Source organism: Anabrus simplex, chromosome 1, assembly GCF_040414725.1.
Source record: "Anabrus simplex isolate iqAnaSimp1 chromosome 1, ASM4041472v1, whole genome shotgun sequence".
NCBI lineage: Eukaryota > Metazoa > Arthropoda > Insecta > Orthoptera > Tettigoniidae > Anabrus > Anabrus simplex.
Window position 1 is genome coordinate 971,639,384 of NC_090265.1, and position 17,699 is coordinate 971,657,082.

At 41.3% G+C, this 17,699-nt stretch overlaps 1 protein-coding gene across 1 annotated transcript in view; it reads right to left on the reverse strand.

Moving 5' to 3' along the window:
* Positions 1-5,747: 5,747 nt before the first annotated feature.
* Positions 5,748-17,699, reverse strand: part of LOC136857649 (transcription factor SOX-9-like) — a 202,900-nt gene continuing 190,948 nt past the window's right edge. Inside the window, exons 4-6 of the mRNA XM_067136473.2 lie at positions 8,836-8,987; positions 7,767-8,088; positions 5,748-5,955 (exon numbers count right to left, since the gene is read on the reverse strand). Of these exons, the coding sequence (XP_066992574.2) occupies positions 5,748-5,955; positions 7,767-8,088; positions 8,836-8,987 (682 nt within the window). The remainder of the gene's footprint in view (positions 5,956-7,766; positions 8,089-8,835; positions 8,988-17,699) is intronic.

Here is a 17,699-nt window from a genome sequence, read left to right on the forward strand (position 1 = left end):
AGGCCACGGCCGCTTCCTTCCCACTCCTAGTCCTTCCCTGTCCCATCGTCGCCGTAAGACCTATCTGTGTCGGTGCGACGTAAAGCAACTAGCAGGAAAAAAAAAGAAAAAGAAAAAAAATCCAATCGAACACATCTCAAATGTTGTCGAGACGGATGTACGCGTCCTGGATCCCGCTCCGACCAATCTCCGTGTATTATGGCAGGGTGTTAGTGGTCATGAATCAGTGTGACTCCTCAAAGCTTCCGGTAACTCATGAAGTCGTATCACGCCCTATCGCCGCCGCCATCAGGGCGAAAGCAGGTGCTACACGCTGCTAGCCACCTATGTCTAACTGAATTGCTCATCAGTGTATTATTATTTGCATTGATGGTACGCACGTACGTAACTCTAATAACGGTAAATGTGACCATTTTAATGCACATTTTCTATTCGGAACTGCTGTAGAATTTATGTACCATGTTGTATTATAAGTTATGAGTGTGAAATACTTAAGTTCAGTATTATTAATAAAGTAATCATAGATTAATTCATATCAAATACTTATCTTATTGCAGTATTAGCGAAGTGATCCACAAGTTCTGTTGTGTGTAAACGTTTACAACTACAGCCATGTAATGATTCATACTGCAGGTAATTAAGTGTAGGAATGTGCCAAAATTCTGTCAGTGTTTCTCGACACCATGTCAATATCACTTCGTTTTCTTGAGTGTAAGACCATTGAAATATCGTTTGCACGCTGCTAGAATGGAGCATGTTAAACACGCACGACTATGGAAGTCAGTCACCACTAAGCATCAAACATCGAGTGTGAGTGTTTAGCCTCTCGGTAGCGAGTGTCTGAAGCAAAGTTTTCATGGATTAGTCCCCAGCCCGCACCTTGTAAGACAAATCTCCCTCTTCCAAAAGAAAACACTGAGGGATGTGCCGAGAGCGGAAGTTGATATCTGGGATCGGTGCAGAGAGCGGTGTCTGGACAGTCAGTCCAACCACATCACACCATGTTTACAATGAAAGCAAAAAATGATCTCAGAATGAAATTAATTTTTTTCTTCCTTTATCTCCGTCTCTTTCTCTTCCCCTACATGACGTCATAGTACTGGCTATCTGTTTACTGCAGACACGAGCCGCAGCTGCGCTGAACAGTCAGTACACAGTCTCACACTGCCGTCTGCACGATGGTTGCCCTTTTCCGAAAACCGATCACCCTTAAGGGGAAGTAGGACTCTAAACATAAATACTTCGATAATCTTAGATGTTTTTCACCGAGCGACTTGGTTCCGCTGCTCCTGTCTCATAGCTGCGAGCTTGCATTCGGGAGATAGTGGATTCGAACTCCACTGTCGGCAGTCCTGTAAAGGGTTGTCCACAGTTTCCCATTTGCATCCGAGATACCTTAATTAAGGCTGCGATCGCCTTCTTCCTAGTCTTAGGCCTGTCCTATACCATCGCCCCGTAAGGCCTGTCTGGTTAGGTGCTATGTAAAACCAATGGCAAAAACCAAGTTGAAGTTTCCTTATTAAATTGGTGAATCAGATGTTAAGTTAATCGCTCTAGAAATAGGTTTTTGATGTTTACTAAGTTATAGTTAAGTACTAATACATGTGTTTCTCTTGATATCCCTGCGTTTTCAAAACAAGAAGGCTGAGTTTTTCACGATCTTATAAAGAAAGCATTCTTTTTTGTGTGGTATTTGGTTTGTAATTAAATGTTAGGTTGTGGCGAACGTTCGTAAGGAATTACACTGAACATTGTCTCTAGCATCTGACACACTACTCAACGGATAATGTTACGATGTTCATAACCAAAGCAAAGCAAAGTAATCTCCGTACAGGCCATGAAGACCCTTGGAGTGTTGGAAGGTAAAGGCTTTCACTATCTTTAACCTCGGCACTTGGTGCGGTAGAGGGGTTAGCTATAAGCACGGCTGCCTTTGCCCTAGAAATTAATCTCGTACTCATTTTTGGTGCAGGCTGAGTGAACCTCAGGGTTGTATGCACCTTCGGAAGTGGAAACTCGTTTCATAGATTTTTAAACTTCCTAACGGGGAACCGAACCCACGTCCTTCCGGGTGAACCGAGCATGCCTTTACCTCTTCGGCCAGGCAGCCTCTACAGTGTTCATAAGCGTTTAATATAATGTTATATAAACCAAAAAATTCACTTAACTCAGGTTCGGTGAACTTGTAATAGATGCTAATACAGATACAAATATTTCAAAATTTGTCTCTGCCAGTCAGCTTATTATGATCGAAGCTCCAATATTGTATACAATTTAACTGTTAAAGTGTTTTTGGAGTCAAATCCTTTTCTGTTGACTGTATTGGGTATAACATGAAGTGGTTTTTTTTTTTTGCTATTTTGGTTTACGTCGCACTGACACAGATAGGTCTTATGGCGACGATGGGACAACAAAGGCTTAGGAATGGGAAGGAAGTGGCCGTGGCCTTAAATAAGGTACAGCCCCAGCATTAGTCTGGGGTGAAAATGGGAAACCACGGAAAACCATCTTCAGGGCTGCCGACAGTGGGGTTCGAACCCACTATCTCCCGGATGCAAGCTCACAACAGCGTGCCCCTAACCGTACGGCCAACTCGCCCGGTAAACATGAAGTGACAACTGAAGTCTCAACAATGACCACTATCGACAATCATGAACGTTAATTAAGGAGAAAATCTGATGAACGGTTATGATATATTTAGTACAGCAAATGTAACCTCGATACAAAAATGCAAATATACGATACATCCATCGTGAAAAGGTAGTAACTAGCCATAATTCTGGTATTATAAATATCGGAGAAGTGAGCATTTATACACATATTTTGACAGTTGTAGGAATAAAGATCTCTTTAAAAAAGTACATGAAAAGTTCGAAATGCCAATAAAATTAAGCACACTCTGATAATAAAATACCAAAAGGGTCCATTTCAAATATTAATGATTACAATTGAAGATCTTAAGGCAATAACATGGCGCACCACATCAATATTAAGTAGAACTCTCGTTTGAAAGAGTGGGATGTTTTGTTTGAATTCAACATTTAAATGCCATGTTGATTACAATGACTTATGGACTTCTGAACATTTTTTTTGGAATTGACAAACCATTTTAAATTTGTAATACAGTTATACAGAAACTTTGTAACTTGTATTCTTATTGGCTATAATGCTATTTGTCAGAAACTATGTAACTATGTAACTTGTATTCTAAATGGCTATAAATTGGCCCCAAATAGCACCAAATGTATATTTAATGTCTTCTTACCTAAAAGATAGGTCTGTTTTAGGTCACTTAACTATATCTTAATACTTAACAGGCACAGTTGGCTCCGGAACAAAGAAACCATGATATAATTTCACCACTGTTATTTCACGGCATAAAATCATATCTTTCACATGTGTTCAACTTCACATACTTGATCAATTTGTTCACTCCTTGCACACAAAATATATCGACCGGAGGAAACATTAAATATTTGGAGAATATCCCAACAAAACATGACTTTACTCAAGTAGGCTTCGACTTGAGGTAATTTCCGACAATCTCCACTTTTGCTGGTTGGATGTAACACTGAAGTATTTTTAGGTGCCGGTCCATTTCTGTGTCCAAAGGTGTACAGTACATAATACAGGACCTTTTTTTAAGGCTTGTTTCGTGTGTCAGGGGAACACGCACGGAAGGCGATAGCCGGGTGACTCGTTTGCCGAGAGATATATTTGCTCTGAGTGGTGCTGCGCAACCAGCTAAAAAAAGACCCTGTATAATAGTATATATATATACTATATATATATATATATTATATATATATATATTACATGATATACAAAATTCCTATTGTAACTGACTTATAAAAATCCACATAGAAACAGCGGTTTTAAATAATAAAACATCGTATGCAACAATAAACACTGTCGTAATGATAATGTAAATATACTGTATATAGTCTATATAAAATAGAAGCGCATAATGGAACATTCATTTTTCTCCTTGTTTGAGATTCCAGCCAATATGCCATGTAATTATTTATATACATAAAATAGAAGTGCATAACGGAACATTAATTTTTCTCCTTGTTTGAGATTCCAGTCAATATCCCATGTAATTATTTTGTCTTAATGGAAATAGAGCTGTTGAAGAACTGCTGACTGAAAGGACTGCAGTTCTCGAAGTCCTTATATTCTTATGTAGATTCCATATCGTTCTGTTTCCTATTAAGAAAACTAATTCTACACAGAATGTTGCACAGCCCACCGTCCAGTAGGTGAAGATTCCGAGAGACTGCACACATCATTACACAAAGTCGTTGTATTGCTAGAGTCAGCTCGATCGCTACTCAGAAGGATGCGTTTTGCATCACTAAAACACAGAAAATTCATCTCACCTACTTGTCCGTTGGATAAATAAGTTACATGGGTAATGTGGTTGGTAAAGCTTTGTTATCCACAGTAGTGCAGCTATCTCCATGTATCGGTATGGACGGGTCTATAAATTCTAATCGGTCTCCGATGGAAAAAGGAGAACTGCAGGATAAAGATCCAAATAAATAATATTTCAGAAGATTTGGTAAAATTTGTGGAAAATCCTTATAAATATAATATTGATGATGTTACTTAAAACGAAATTTGTTGAAATGGAAGCCGTGCTTTCCGGCATCGACACATGTAAAGTAAATCTTGTGTTTCTCAGTCCGTCGAGCACAAGGTAGGCATATAAATTAAAAAAAAAACACCTGTGCATTTGTGACTGTTTTTCTCCCATGTATATTTCACAGGTAAATTTGTATTTGTGTTCTGACAGATTGAAAATATGAACTAAATGAATCTATGCTTCTTCCTCACCCTCCTCGTCTTTATCGACGACGTTCTTCATCAGATGTAGACACTGCTAGAATTTTGAAACCTAGATCTTCGAGAAGCCTTTTGAAAGAATAATAAAGAGACCAGTTACTCGGATGCTCTGCGGATTGTACTTGCCTAGAAAGTATGGCATGGCTGGCCCATACCTGTCTACCTTGTCCTTATCAACCTCAGCCGGTTGTGCATTTTTGTATTTTAAACACAGTTAGGACAGAACATTTTCTATTAGAATAAAGTAGCAAAGGCTGTAAACATTATAAACACAATGTACATAGTTACCTAATATTAATAACACAATAATACGAGATTGGTAGTTGATACTTCGGATGTCAAAGTTCCTCTGGAAAGGACTGAGTAAAGTCGGATAGTAACACATTATACATAAAAGGTTTCTTTTACACGTTTGTTCGTCTGATTGCTATAAAGATGTATTCTACTAATGTTGATTTCAAGAAATGTATTTAATCCTTTTATTATTATTTTTATATCTTTTTAAAGTAATCGACACCGACAAAAGCGCAAAATTTTTTGCGCTAAAAATCTGACCGGATGTTGTGCTGCTGTTTCTCCAGACGATCTCGGACATATCTCCTAAAATGTATTCTTTCCTTAGGAAAACCCTACCACTTCCAGCACCTGCTGATTTTAGTAGAGCCACTTATGAAAGTCTGTACCCCGGTGGGCGTTCGCTGCATTGAGCTAGAAAGAGGTTACTGCGGACGACGAACGTGCCAAATGAAAGCCCTGAAGGGCGCTAATTCCTGTCAACCCTTCATTACAAAAATAAGCATAAGTGATAAACTGAACACTTCAGTCCCCTTACGACAAGAAAAAGGAAGATGTGTTTATAAATTCTACTTAATATTTGCGGCTAACAATCCTTTACGAGTTCAGTAATTCCAGGCGCTGTCCACTGCGCTCGCACTGCTGAAAACAGCCGCCCTCTGCTGTAGGTACTGGTAGGACGGTAGGTACTGGTGTGTACCACTGTTGGGATAGTTACAATTGAGGCCTTGAGCACTCTGGTACGCCAACGGTGTTTGCTGGTAAAGTTCTCTCTCCGTCTTGATCTGGGCGGATGGCTGGAGCTCGTGGTACCTAAACAGAGAAGAAAATAAATTGTACTTTTTCGGTTCTCACTTGATGTACTTCATGTACCCTATTATTAAGTTCTGGTTGGTTAAAGGTACGGCCAAGTGATATATGATGAAGGTGACATGGTTACCACATCTTTGCTGCAACGGCATTTCTTATTTTACCCTGCTCATAAAATAAATTTGATCACATTTTTAAATGTCCTTAACTACATGGGGATTGGGCTATTAAGCCAATAACACATCCTTTTTACATAATAGACGGCTCCACTGTCATCCGGATGTTTGGGAGATGACAGTATCGGTTGAAAGGTTTGAGTGCCTCATTTCAAAGTGTGTGCAAAGGTTGGTCTGTGTAAGTGTAGTGTTTACAAGTCATGGCTAATCGCATTGATCGGGGTACGCAACGGGGGAAGCAGTTGTCGACCAATGAAGCCTCTCGCAACACCAGGAGTTGCTCAAAATACGATTTGGTATCTGTGAAAACGTTACCAGGAGACTGGAAGTGTTGCTAGGCGACCTAGCGCGGACCACCAAAGAAAAGCAACTCCAAAGCAGATCGTTTTGTACGTCTACAAGCTGTCTGAAATCGCTAATTTACAGCACGAGCACTACAGGTGCACTTACAGCAGATATTTGGAGTTCGATTTAGTGCCCAAACAGTTAGAAACAGGCCACAAGAGGCCAATTTAAGATCCCGACGACCCACTGAAGTACCTACTCTGGGTAGATGGCATCGTGGCAGGAGATTGCAGTTTGATGGCCATCATTTGCACTGACAGCTAAGATGCTGGCGTCCTGTACTGTTTTGGGATGAATCTTATTTCGCTTTATATCGTTCAGATGTGTCTGCGAGTCTGGGGAAGACGTGGGGAAAGATTCATTCGACAGCTGTACAATCTACCGTTGCTTATGGATACGTAACTGCTCGACAGTACACTGACGAGATCTTAGTGTCACATGTGATTTCTGACGAAGGCAACTTGGATAAAACACACTCTTCATGCATGCATGATAATACTAGATTGCATGATACCAACATCATTCGGAGATTCCTGCGAAGCACCACGTGCAACTAATTGAGTGGCCATCCAAGTCCCAACTTGCATTTGATCGATCAAGTCTGGGACCAACTGGAACAACACATTCGAGCGAGAAATCCAGCCCCACCCTCTCCCAAGTACTACAAGCCCTTCAAGAAGCCCTTCTGAAAGAATGGGGACATTTGCCACAACTGAATGTGCGGCGTCTTGTCAGAAGCAGAGAAGGCGTTGGGAAGCTGTTATCAGTGGAAGAGGTGACACAATTGGCAATACTCCTTATTAACACGCTTAATTAGCACGTAGCCATTTAGCTATATCACCTGGGACAACCTCTTATTGATACGACGTGTGCAATGAAGACTTCTATTGAGCATTCAAAGAATGCTTTTAATTTCAGTTCTTGATTTGTGAAATGAGAAGGACTGTTTACAATGCGTGTCTATTTTCATTTGAGTATATGTGTGTATCATGGAGGTATGAACATATAAAAAAGCGACCACATTTCTTTTCTCAGAAGTGTATTTTAAGAACATACGAAGGCCGGCTCAACGTTGAGGCGAGCCGTACCACCGCCCACGGCAGCAGATTTTAGGGATAGCAAAATAATGAACAATGGATGGTTGAACCTGATAGTGGAATTTTTGTATAATTCAGCCAAGGAGACGGACGATGCGTTAACATATTAAGGAAAATAAATATAAACAGCTTCCCTCTGGGAGATGATCATGGCTAACACCCTCGACGTCCTTCATATGTGGAAACGAGTACTAACCTGAGGAAAGGCTGCGGCTGAAGAGGACCCTCAGCAGTGGTTGGCTGATAGGTGGCGTACGGCACCTCCAGGGTGTGTTTATGGTTGTTGTTGGTCTCGCTGTCTTCAGGAGACGAGCTAGTACACTTGCTGTGTTGCCACACAGGGTGTGAGTAGGAGTAGAGCGCTGAGGAGGGCAGGTACTGGTCCAGATCGTCCAGCGAGTTATCCTCGGGCATCACCATGGTCTCACCGCAGGCCAGGTCCCCCATATCAATCCTGCTGAAGTCTATACTGGGCTGCTGTGGTTGTGGGAGTGGCTGAGTCTGTTGATTCGCTGGACCTGTAACCACCAAGATAGCCATATACAACTGTTCGACTCAGAACACTTGACTGGCCTACGCAGCAGCATCTTCTCGGAAACGTTCCTCAACAACTATCCCATCGAAATGTATTTACCTCCAGCCGTGGATCCCGAAGTCAAGTATCAGATGGTATAAAATTGCCAGTGCTTTTATTTTAATTTTTCCCTTCAAATAAATTATCAAATTCACATCTTGAATCTTGTACAATTCGTAAGGACTCCGTGATAAGACACCTCACAGGCCTTTACTTTTTAATATATATATATATATATATCAATGCGTTACTTTGAGATGGTTTAAAATTTGAGCTAAAGGAAAGTAACTGGTCGGTTACATAATTGGAAGATATTACTGTCCATCTGATACTTTCATAGCTGCCTGCTGACCCCTTCTCTCGAAATAGGAAGATAAAACTGAACAAGAAATGACAACTAAAACAGATTGATTAGTGCTCAGCATCACTAAGAAATATTTCTCCAGATTAACCGAAATATTTCTGGGGTAATTGCAGCCACCCAGACTAAGTTTGAATTTTGACCTGACATGCTTCCTGCTGCTACGTGAGTTTTCCTAACTCGGGATTTTCTAGGATTTAAGCCACAGTCATCCCAGTGGAAAGCCACTGCGCTGATCACAACACATTCCTTCTTTTTAGAAACTGTAGTTGATTTGAAATGTAATAAAGTGAAAAAGAAGAAAGAAATAGAAAACTGGAGAATGCCTACCTGCAGAGTTGAGCTGATGTCCACGCTTGTCGCTGCCGTTGGGGGTGGTTGGTGGTGTTGGGGGACCCTGCGTACTCTGGGGAGATCCAGACAAGAGACTACGTGGAGACGATGGTCCTCCGCTCATGCTGTCCTCCTGCTTGCAAGGCCGGCTGGAAAACAAAATGACATGTTCATTATGAACACAACAGCATTAACAAAGTAATTATTAGAAACTGACTTGGCTAGTAGGGGGAGAGTACAAACTACAGTAGAGCGTCGATGATCCGAACTGATGTTCAAGCCCTGTTCGGTAATATCGATTCGGTTTTTCGAACATAGAGCAAACATGGCACAAAAAGTAATTTTAACTACATACTGTATGAACTTTAAAAGCCGAGCGGAGTGGCCGAGCGGTTAGGGGCGTGCAGCTGTGAGTTTGCATCCGGGAGATAGTGGGTTCGAACCCGACTGTCGGCAGCCCTGAGGATGGTCTTCCGTGGTTTCCCATTTTCACACCAGGCAAATGTTGGGGTTGTACCTTAATTAATTCCACGACCGCTTCCTTCCCACTCCTAGCCCTCTCCTATCCCATCGTCGCCATCGTCGGTGCGACGTAAAGCAGATTAAAAAATACTTGCATTTGGGAGACGCATTGGTTCGAATCCCACCGTTGGCTGTTCTGAGAATGGTTTTCTGTGGTTTACCATTTTTCACTTTCAAGCAAATGCCGCACCAGACCACAGCCAATTCCTTCCCCCTCCTTATCCGGTCTCATTCATCTTCATTATCTCCTCAACTGAGGTTGGCTTTACGATGGGCACCCGGCTGTAAAACCAAGCCGTATAAATTCATCTCACGTCATCCCGGACCCCATATTAAGAAACTGGACTAAGGGCTAGACAAATGAAAACTGTATTAATTTTAAATATTTCAATAGACCTACTCGAACATACTGTGCTACAAACAACACTAGACATATTTAAAAAAAGTCTAACCTCTTTTTGGATTGTTACTGAGCTTCGTTCTTTTGCAGCCAAGTCTCTATCTTGTAAAAGCAAAGCAAAGTCATCTCCGTACAGGCCATGAAGTCCCTTGGAGGGGTGGAAGGTAAAGGCTTCCACTATCCTTAACCTGGGCACTTGATGAGGTGGAGTGGTTAGCTCTACACCCGGCCGCCTTTGCCCCCAGGAATTGACCTGGTACTCATTGTTGGTGTAGGCTGAGTGAACCTCAGGGCCATGTGCACCTCTGGAAGTGGAAATCTCGTTTCTTAAATTTTTTACGACTTCCTGACGGAGATTCGAACCCACGTCCTTCCTTTACCGCCTCGGCCAGGCAACCCCTTCTATCTTGGCGTAGGTACGGCAAAACACTGCAAGCTTGAGCGCGAGTAGTCCTCGAGCTGTCTTCATCCTGGTTTTCAGCTACGTCGTCACCTTTATCTACAGGTGCTTCACTATGAGTGACGTGTTGTGACAGTCTCGTCTTGGTACTGGGGAGGTGGAAGGTGGTCGGGTTCTTTCAAGTTATCATTCGATGCAGATCCAGCATACAGCCATCCCCACTCCGTCGTGCAGCTCAGGCGACCCGAGCCGAGAGGGTGGAGAGTGAACAACGCCCACATTAAAAGAAAATTGAAGGTTCAGGTTCGGATTTCCGACGGTTCGGATTATTGGTTCTAAAAAGTAACTATGATCGGTGGAAAACGGTAAATAAAAATATAAACAGACTCTGGGATGGGTTTAAAGAAATTGTTGAGGAATGCGAAAACAGGTTTGTACCTTTAAGGGTGGTAACGAATGGTAAAGACCCACCTTATTATAATAGAGAAATAAACTAAGAAGGAGGTGCAGGTTGGAAAGAAATAGAGTTAGAAATGGCTGTGGAAGTAAGGAGAAATTGAAGGAACTTACTAGAAAATTGAATCTAGCAAAGAAGGCAGCTAAGGATAACATGATGGCAAGCATAATTGGCAGTCATACACATTTTAGTGAAAAATGGAAGGGTATGTATAGGTATTTTAAGGCAGAAACAGGTTCCAAGAAGGACATTCCAGGAATAATTAATGAACAAGGGGAGTGTGTATGCGAGGATATTCAAAAGGCAGAAGTATTCAGTCAGCAGTATGTAAAGATTGTTGGTTTCAAGAATAATGTCGAGATAGAGGAGGAGACTAAGGCCAAAGAAGTAATAAAATTTACATATGATAACAATGACATTTACCATAAGATACAAAAGTTGAAAAGTAGAAAAGCGGCTGGAATTGATCAGATTTCTGGGGATATACTAAAGACAATGGGTTGGGATATAGTACCATATCTGAAGTACTTATCTGATTATTGTTTGGTCGGAGGAGCTATACCAGATGAATGGAGAGTTGCTATAGTAGCCCCTGTGTATAAAGGAAAGGGTGTTAGACATAAAGCTGAAAATTACACGCCAGTAAGTTTGACATGCATTGTATGTAAGCTTTGGGTAGGCATTCTTTCTGATTATATTAGACATGTTTGTGAAATTAATAACTGGTTCGATAGAAGGCAATTCGGTTTTAGGAAAGATTATTCCACTGAAGCTCAACTTGTAGGATTCCAGCAAGATATAGCAGATATCTTGGATTCTGGAGGTCAAATGGACTGTATCGCGATTGACCTGTCTAAAGCATTTGATAGGGTGGATCATGGGAGACTACTGGCAAAAATGAGTGCAATTGGACTAGACAAAAGAGTGACTGAATGGGTTGCTATATTTCTAGAAAATAGATCTCAGAGAGAGTAGGTGAAGTTTTGTCTGACCCTGTGATAGTTGAGAGGGGAGTTCATCAGGGCAGTGTTATCGGACCTTTATGTTTTCTTATATATATAAATGATATGAGTAAAGGAGTGGAATCGGAGGTAAGGCTTTTTGTGGATGATGTTATTCTCTATAGAGTGATAAATAAGTTACAAGATTGTGAGCAACTGCAACGTGATCTCGAAAATGTTGTGAGATGGACAGCAGGCAATGGTATGTTGATAAACGGGGTTAAAAGTCAGGTTGTGAGTTTCACAAATAGGAAAAGTCCTTTCAGTTTTAATTACTGCGTTGATGGGGTGAAAGTTCCTTTTGGGGATCATTGTAAGTATCTAGGTGTTAATATAAGGAAAGATCTTCATTGGGGTAATCACATGAATGGGATTGTAAATAAAGGGTACCGATCTCTGCACATGGTTATGAGGGTGTTTAGGGGTTGTAGTAAGGATGTAAAGGGGAGGGCATATAAGTCTCTGGTAAGACCCCAACTAGAGTATGGTTCCAGTGTATGGGACCCTCACCAGGATTACCTGATTCAAGAACTGGAAAAAATCCAAAGAAAAGCAGCTGAATTTGTTCTGAGTGATTTCCGACAAAAGAGTAGCGTTACAAAAATGTTGCAATGTTTGGGTTGGGAAGAACCGAGCTGTCAGCGGAGAGATGGCGTGGAATGACATTAGTAGACGAATAAGTTTGAAAGGCGTTTATAAAAGTAGGAAAGATCACAATATGAAGATAAAGTTGGAATTCAAGAGGACAAACTGGGGCAAATAATCATTTATAGGAAGGGGAGTTGGAATAACTTACCAAGGGAGATGTTCAATAAATTTCCAATTTCTTTGAAATCATTTCGGAAAAGGCTAGGAAAGCAACAGATAGGGAATCCGCCACCTGGGCGACTGCCCTAAATGCAGATCAGTATTGATTGATTGATTGATTGATTGATTGATTGATTGGCACTCTACTGTGTTTTAACCTGTCGACAAGACAGCACTCGGAAATAAATATTGATCCGGGTCCAGGGGAACAATATTTTGACTGAGAAACCTTTAACCCGGCAAAATATTTGCTATTTGCTTTACGTCACTCCGACACAGGTATGTCTTATGGCGACGATATAATAGGAAAGGTCTAGGAAGTGGAAGGAAGCGGCCGTGGCCTTAATTAAGGTACAGCTCAGGCATTTGCCTGGTGTGAAAATGGGAAACCACGGAAAACCATCTTCAGGGCTGCCGACAGTGGGGCTCACCCACTATCTCCCGATTACTGGATACTGGCCGCAATTAAGCGACTGCAGCTATCGAGCTCGGTAGGAAAAATATTTGAAGAAGGGGGTATGGTATAGAAAAGGATGCAGTTTTACATGGCATTAAATCTTGTCAAACACCAATCATCACTGATCTGCATTAGGCCAGTCGCCCAGGTGGCAGATTCCTTATCTATTGTTTACTTAGTCTTTTGTCCGGCTCCATGGCTAAATGATGAGCGTGCTGGCCTTTGGTCCCAGGGACCCCGGGTTCGATTCCAGGCAGGGTCGGGAATTTTAACCAACATTGGTTAATTTCGCTGGCACGGGGGCAGGGTGTATGTGTTGTCTTCATCATCATTTCATCCTCATCACGACGCGCAGGTCGCCTACGGGTGTCAAATCGAAAGACCTGCACCTGGCGAGCCGAACATGTCATCGGACACTCCCGGCACTAAAAGCTATACGCAATTTCATTTTTTTTTTTTTACTTAGTCTTTTCTTAAATAATAATGTGAACATTATGGTGTGAGATCTAAAGTCTTCCATGAACTGAATCACAGGAATTTGACTTTCAAGATCGAAGATAAATTTCCTACGACTCGGCACTTACTTTCATGGCAAGCTAACGAAGATTCCTTAGATCTGAAAGAATACCCAGTGTAAGCTGAAACTAAGAAAATTTGTCTTTAACGTCAGCCAGTCTCAGTTTCCAACTATACCGAGCTCGATAGCTGCAGTCGGTTAAGTGCGGCCAGTATCCAGTATTCAGGAGATAGTAGGTTCGAACCCCACTGTCGGCAGCCCTGAAAATGGTTTTCCGTGGTTTCCCATTTTCACACCAGGCAAATGCTGGGGCTGTACCTTAATTAAGGCCACGGCCGCTTCCTTCCCACTCCTAGCCCTTTCCTGTCCCATCGTCGCCATAAGACCTATCTGTGTCGGTGCGACGTAAAGCAAGTAGCAAAAAAAAAAAAGTTTCCAACTATCTTTTCCGAAGGAAAGTATGTTCCCTGGTTTGTTTTGAAGAATCATAAATATACCCATCCCGTTTTCATCCAAACACATTTTCGCTAGAATTTGATTTGATTAAGACAAAGGCACTCTGTTGTTCCTGCCCGGTTCCTTGGCTGAGTGGTCAGCGTAGTGGCCTTCGCTTCCAAGGACCCAAGTTTCTGTTCTTGGCCAGGTCAGGGATTTTAACCGCGTGTGGTTAATCCCTCTAGCCCTGGGGCTGTGTATTCGTATTCGCCTTAATAGCAGTCTTCATTTACATGCAACACATCGCACTATAAGCTATTGAGCAAACTCACAATAGTGAGTACGTCCCTGCCCATAGAGTTGGCAATAGGAAAGGCATCCTACCGTAAAACCAGGCTTAATCCATTTGTAGTGCCGACTCCAAGTTCTTGGGGAAAAGCCAGGAAGAAGAAAGCACTCTCCTGTTCATTTTGATAGGTATATTGATGGTGGTGATTACTAAGTTGAAGTTCAACTACTGTAGGCAACCTTCCCCTGTTTTTGTAAGCAAGTTGTTGTTAGTCACTATGCGTTTGATCACGACATTTATCACCGGGCGAGTTAGCCATGCGGTTAGGATCACGCAGCTGAGAGCGTGCATCCGGGAGATAGTGGGTTCGAACCCCACTGTCGACAGCCCTGAAGATGGTTTTCCGTAGTTTCCCATTTTCACATCAGGAAAATGCTGGGGCTGTACCTTAATTAAGGCCACGGCCGGGTCCTTCCCACTCCTAGGCCTTTCCTCTCCAATCGTCGCCACAAGATCTACAGTATCTGTGTCGGTGTGACGTAAAGCAGGTAGTAAAAATGAATGAACAATACACGATAGTGTTTCGCCGGAAGCGCAAAAACACAATACTATTTTATGAGAGAAAGGCAATAATAATAATAATAATAATAATAATAATAATAATAATAATAATAATAATAATAATAATAATAATAATAATAATAATAATAATAATAATAATAATAATATAAGAAATCCGAGTGAATCTACTGTCGGCAGCCCTTAAGATGGTTTTCCGCGTTCTCCCGTTTTCACACCAGGCAAGTGCTGCATGCACGTGCGGCTGTACCGTAATTAAGGTCACGACCACTTCCTTCCCACTCCTACCTCCTTTCTATCCCATCGTCGCCATAAGACCTACGTGTGTCAGTGCGACGTAAAGCAAATTGTAAAACGATTGCTAGGCTTGTATTCAGGACACTCTGGGTTCGAAACCTGCCGTAATTAGCCAAAAGCATACTTTTCCTTTATTCCTCCATATTCATAACAGGTAAATATGAAAACTGTACGTTAGTTAAGGCCATGGGTCTAGTTTCCCAGCCCTAGCCCTTTCTTACGCTCCATCTCCGAAAATGTGAAAGAGTAGTGTGCCGTTAAAACACTAGATGATCGTAATAATAATAATAATAATAATAATAATAATAATAATAATAATAATAATAATAATAATAATAATAATAATAATAATCATCTTCATCTTCCTGGCCTCATCCCAATTCATTAATGACAGAATTATTATTATTATTATTATTATTATTATTATTATTATTATTATTATTATTATAACACGGCAGCACAGTGAACGAGTATCTCAAATCCATTAAGTTTGTAATGAGAGAGTTAATGCTGAAACATTCTGTTGGGGTTTGTCATGTTTAGTCCTCAGCCCGAAGGCTGGTTGGATCCTCAACAGTTCCGCCATCAGCTGTCATAGAAGAGGCGTACTAGGGAAATGAGGAGTGAGGTAGTTTCCCGTTGCTTTCCTCACCGAGCCAGAAGTTGCTATTACATATCAGTCTGCCAAGCCCAATGAAATGCATGCACCAACTGACCCTATGAGCAATATTTTCACACAATTCATAGCAGGGACTGGCTGCAGAAGGAATGGCATTACTAGCATCGCTCATACCTCAGTCACTTTCATTTTGTCAAAGCCAAGGATAAAGCTGAGACAGATCAATGATAGTAACAAAATTGCTCTAGCCCATACCAGAAGACATAGTGCACTGTAAACACTAGGTCCTGCCAGCAAAGGCATTGTTTGGGTTTATTGATGTAAAATGTTGTAAAGTGCAAACTAGTCTCAGACGTCCTGGTTTCCATCCTAAGTTCGTCCATGGATCGTATCTTTAATTCTGGTCTGAGTGTTTAGGATTCAATCCGTGTCGTGAGGTCAAATGATATGGGAGGTATTGAACCTGGTCCAAAAAGCCAAGTAATACGCTGAGGAAGTTGACGCACCCATATCTGCATGCAGTATGACTGGGCAGCATTCGTCTTAGCAAGCTCACGGCCCTTAAATACGCTGTCTGCTCCAGGCAGTAAGCAATAGAATACTAGCCGGAGTTAAACATTAACCTTTTTTCGGTAACCACTTTCAATATGTCACTGAAATGCGTTTTCTCTATACTTAACGCATTAACTGCAATGATTCCCACTATGAGATTACTTTGCTGCCTAAATTTGGAAATGCCATACGATAATAATAATAATAATAATAATAATAATAATAATAATAATAATAATAATAATAATAATAATAATAATTGTACCAGGAGGTACACCTCTACGCCGCACGTTTAAATCTTGCTCCAATTGGAACTCCTCTACTGGAGAAACATTGAACTTAAACTGGACCTACTTAAACCCTTCCTCTGAAGATGTCACGATGTGAATTTCGACTTGTTTTGTTTACTATTTATCAAGAAGTTTGGACATTTTCTCATAGATGTCACTGCCGAAAAACTATGATCATGCACCTTGGTGCGAAGTGAAGGAACCTTATTTGAAGAAATTTTGTATTCATAAGTTTGTTCTTTACTAAATTTCGTTCATTCATTTGTGGGTTGGCAATATTTACCTTTCTTTCCGCCAGTTTCGAATTTAGCCAACCCAGAATTTCTGTAATTAATTTTCAGCCAATCACCGGCTTCTTCTTCGATTTGGTGTGTAACTGTAAGGTATCCAATAAAATTGAGAGGGTGTGGCTTAATTATTCATGAAAGGTCTCGAACCTTCCCCGAGGGTTTATAAACTGCTGATTTTCACATCTCTTGGCCACTCGATTAACATCTAACTAAGTGTGTGGACGTAAAGCAGGAGGCGGGAAGCGCTTCTTTCATCAGGAAGCTGGTCTTCTGTAAGGTAATGGCCTTTTAACATCTTTATTTCTTGCTAGCTCAGCAGTTTAACCCGCGGGAAAGGTCCGAAACCTATACAATGTAACCTAATTTCCTAAATATGTAATTTCCTGCCGGCTTATGTACAAACTTAATTAAATTTGTAACTGTAATTCGGGGATAGAGAGTGATTTACCCTCTCGAGCTCCCCTTCATTTTGGTTTGAGGTGACTACGTTTTGGTAACTGAATTTTTCTCTTCCGTAATGTTTAAATTTCCTTCTTATACGGGTCACCTCCATAGGTTGGGAATAGCCCCTGTGTCATCGGCCTAGTGCCTTTTAGGTTTTAAGAATGCATGTGTAGGAGTGCAAATACTCGCCTCCATTCCTTTTGGTTTTTTGGGCCATTTACTTAACCTGCTCTCTTTCGACTAAGGCCCAGTAGGTTGGGTACGAGGTGCCCCCGTTTCATTTTTGTAAGTTGTGCCTTGATGGCAAGCAATTGTAAAGTCTGCTATTGCCTTGAAGGGGCTTGAAAAACTGAGAGCGTGTCAGCTCTTTTCTTGTGTGGTAAAAGTGCCTCTGGGAGGCCTTTGATTTGGTAGTTAGACCCATTCACCCCGGCACTTTCTTTCACCTCTTGCGTTCCACAGATAACCCCGAATAATAATAATAATAATAATAATAATAATAATA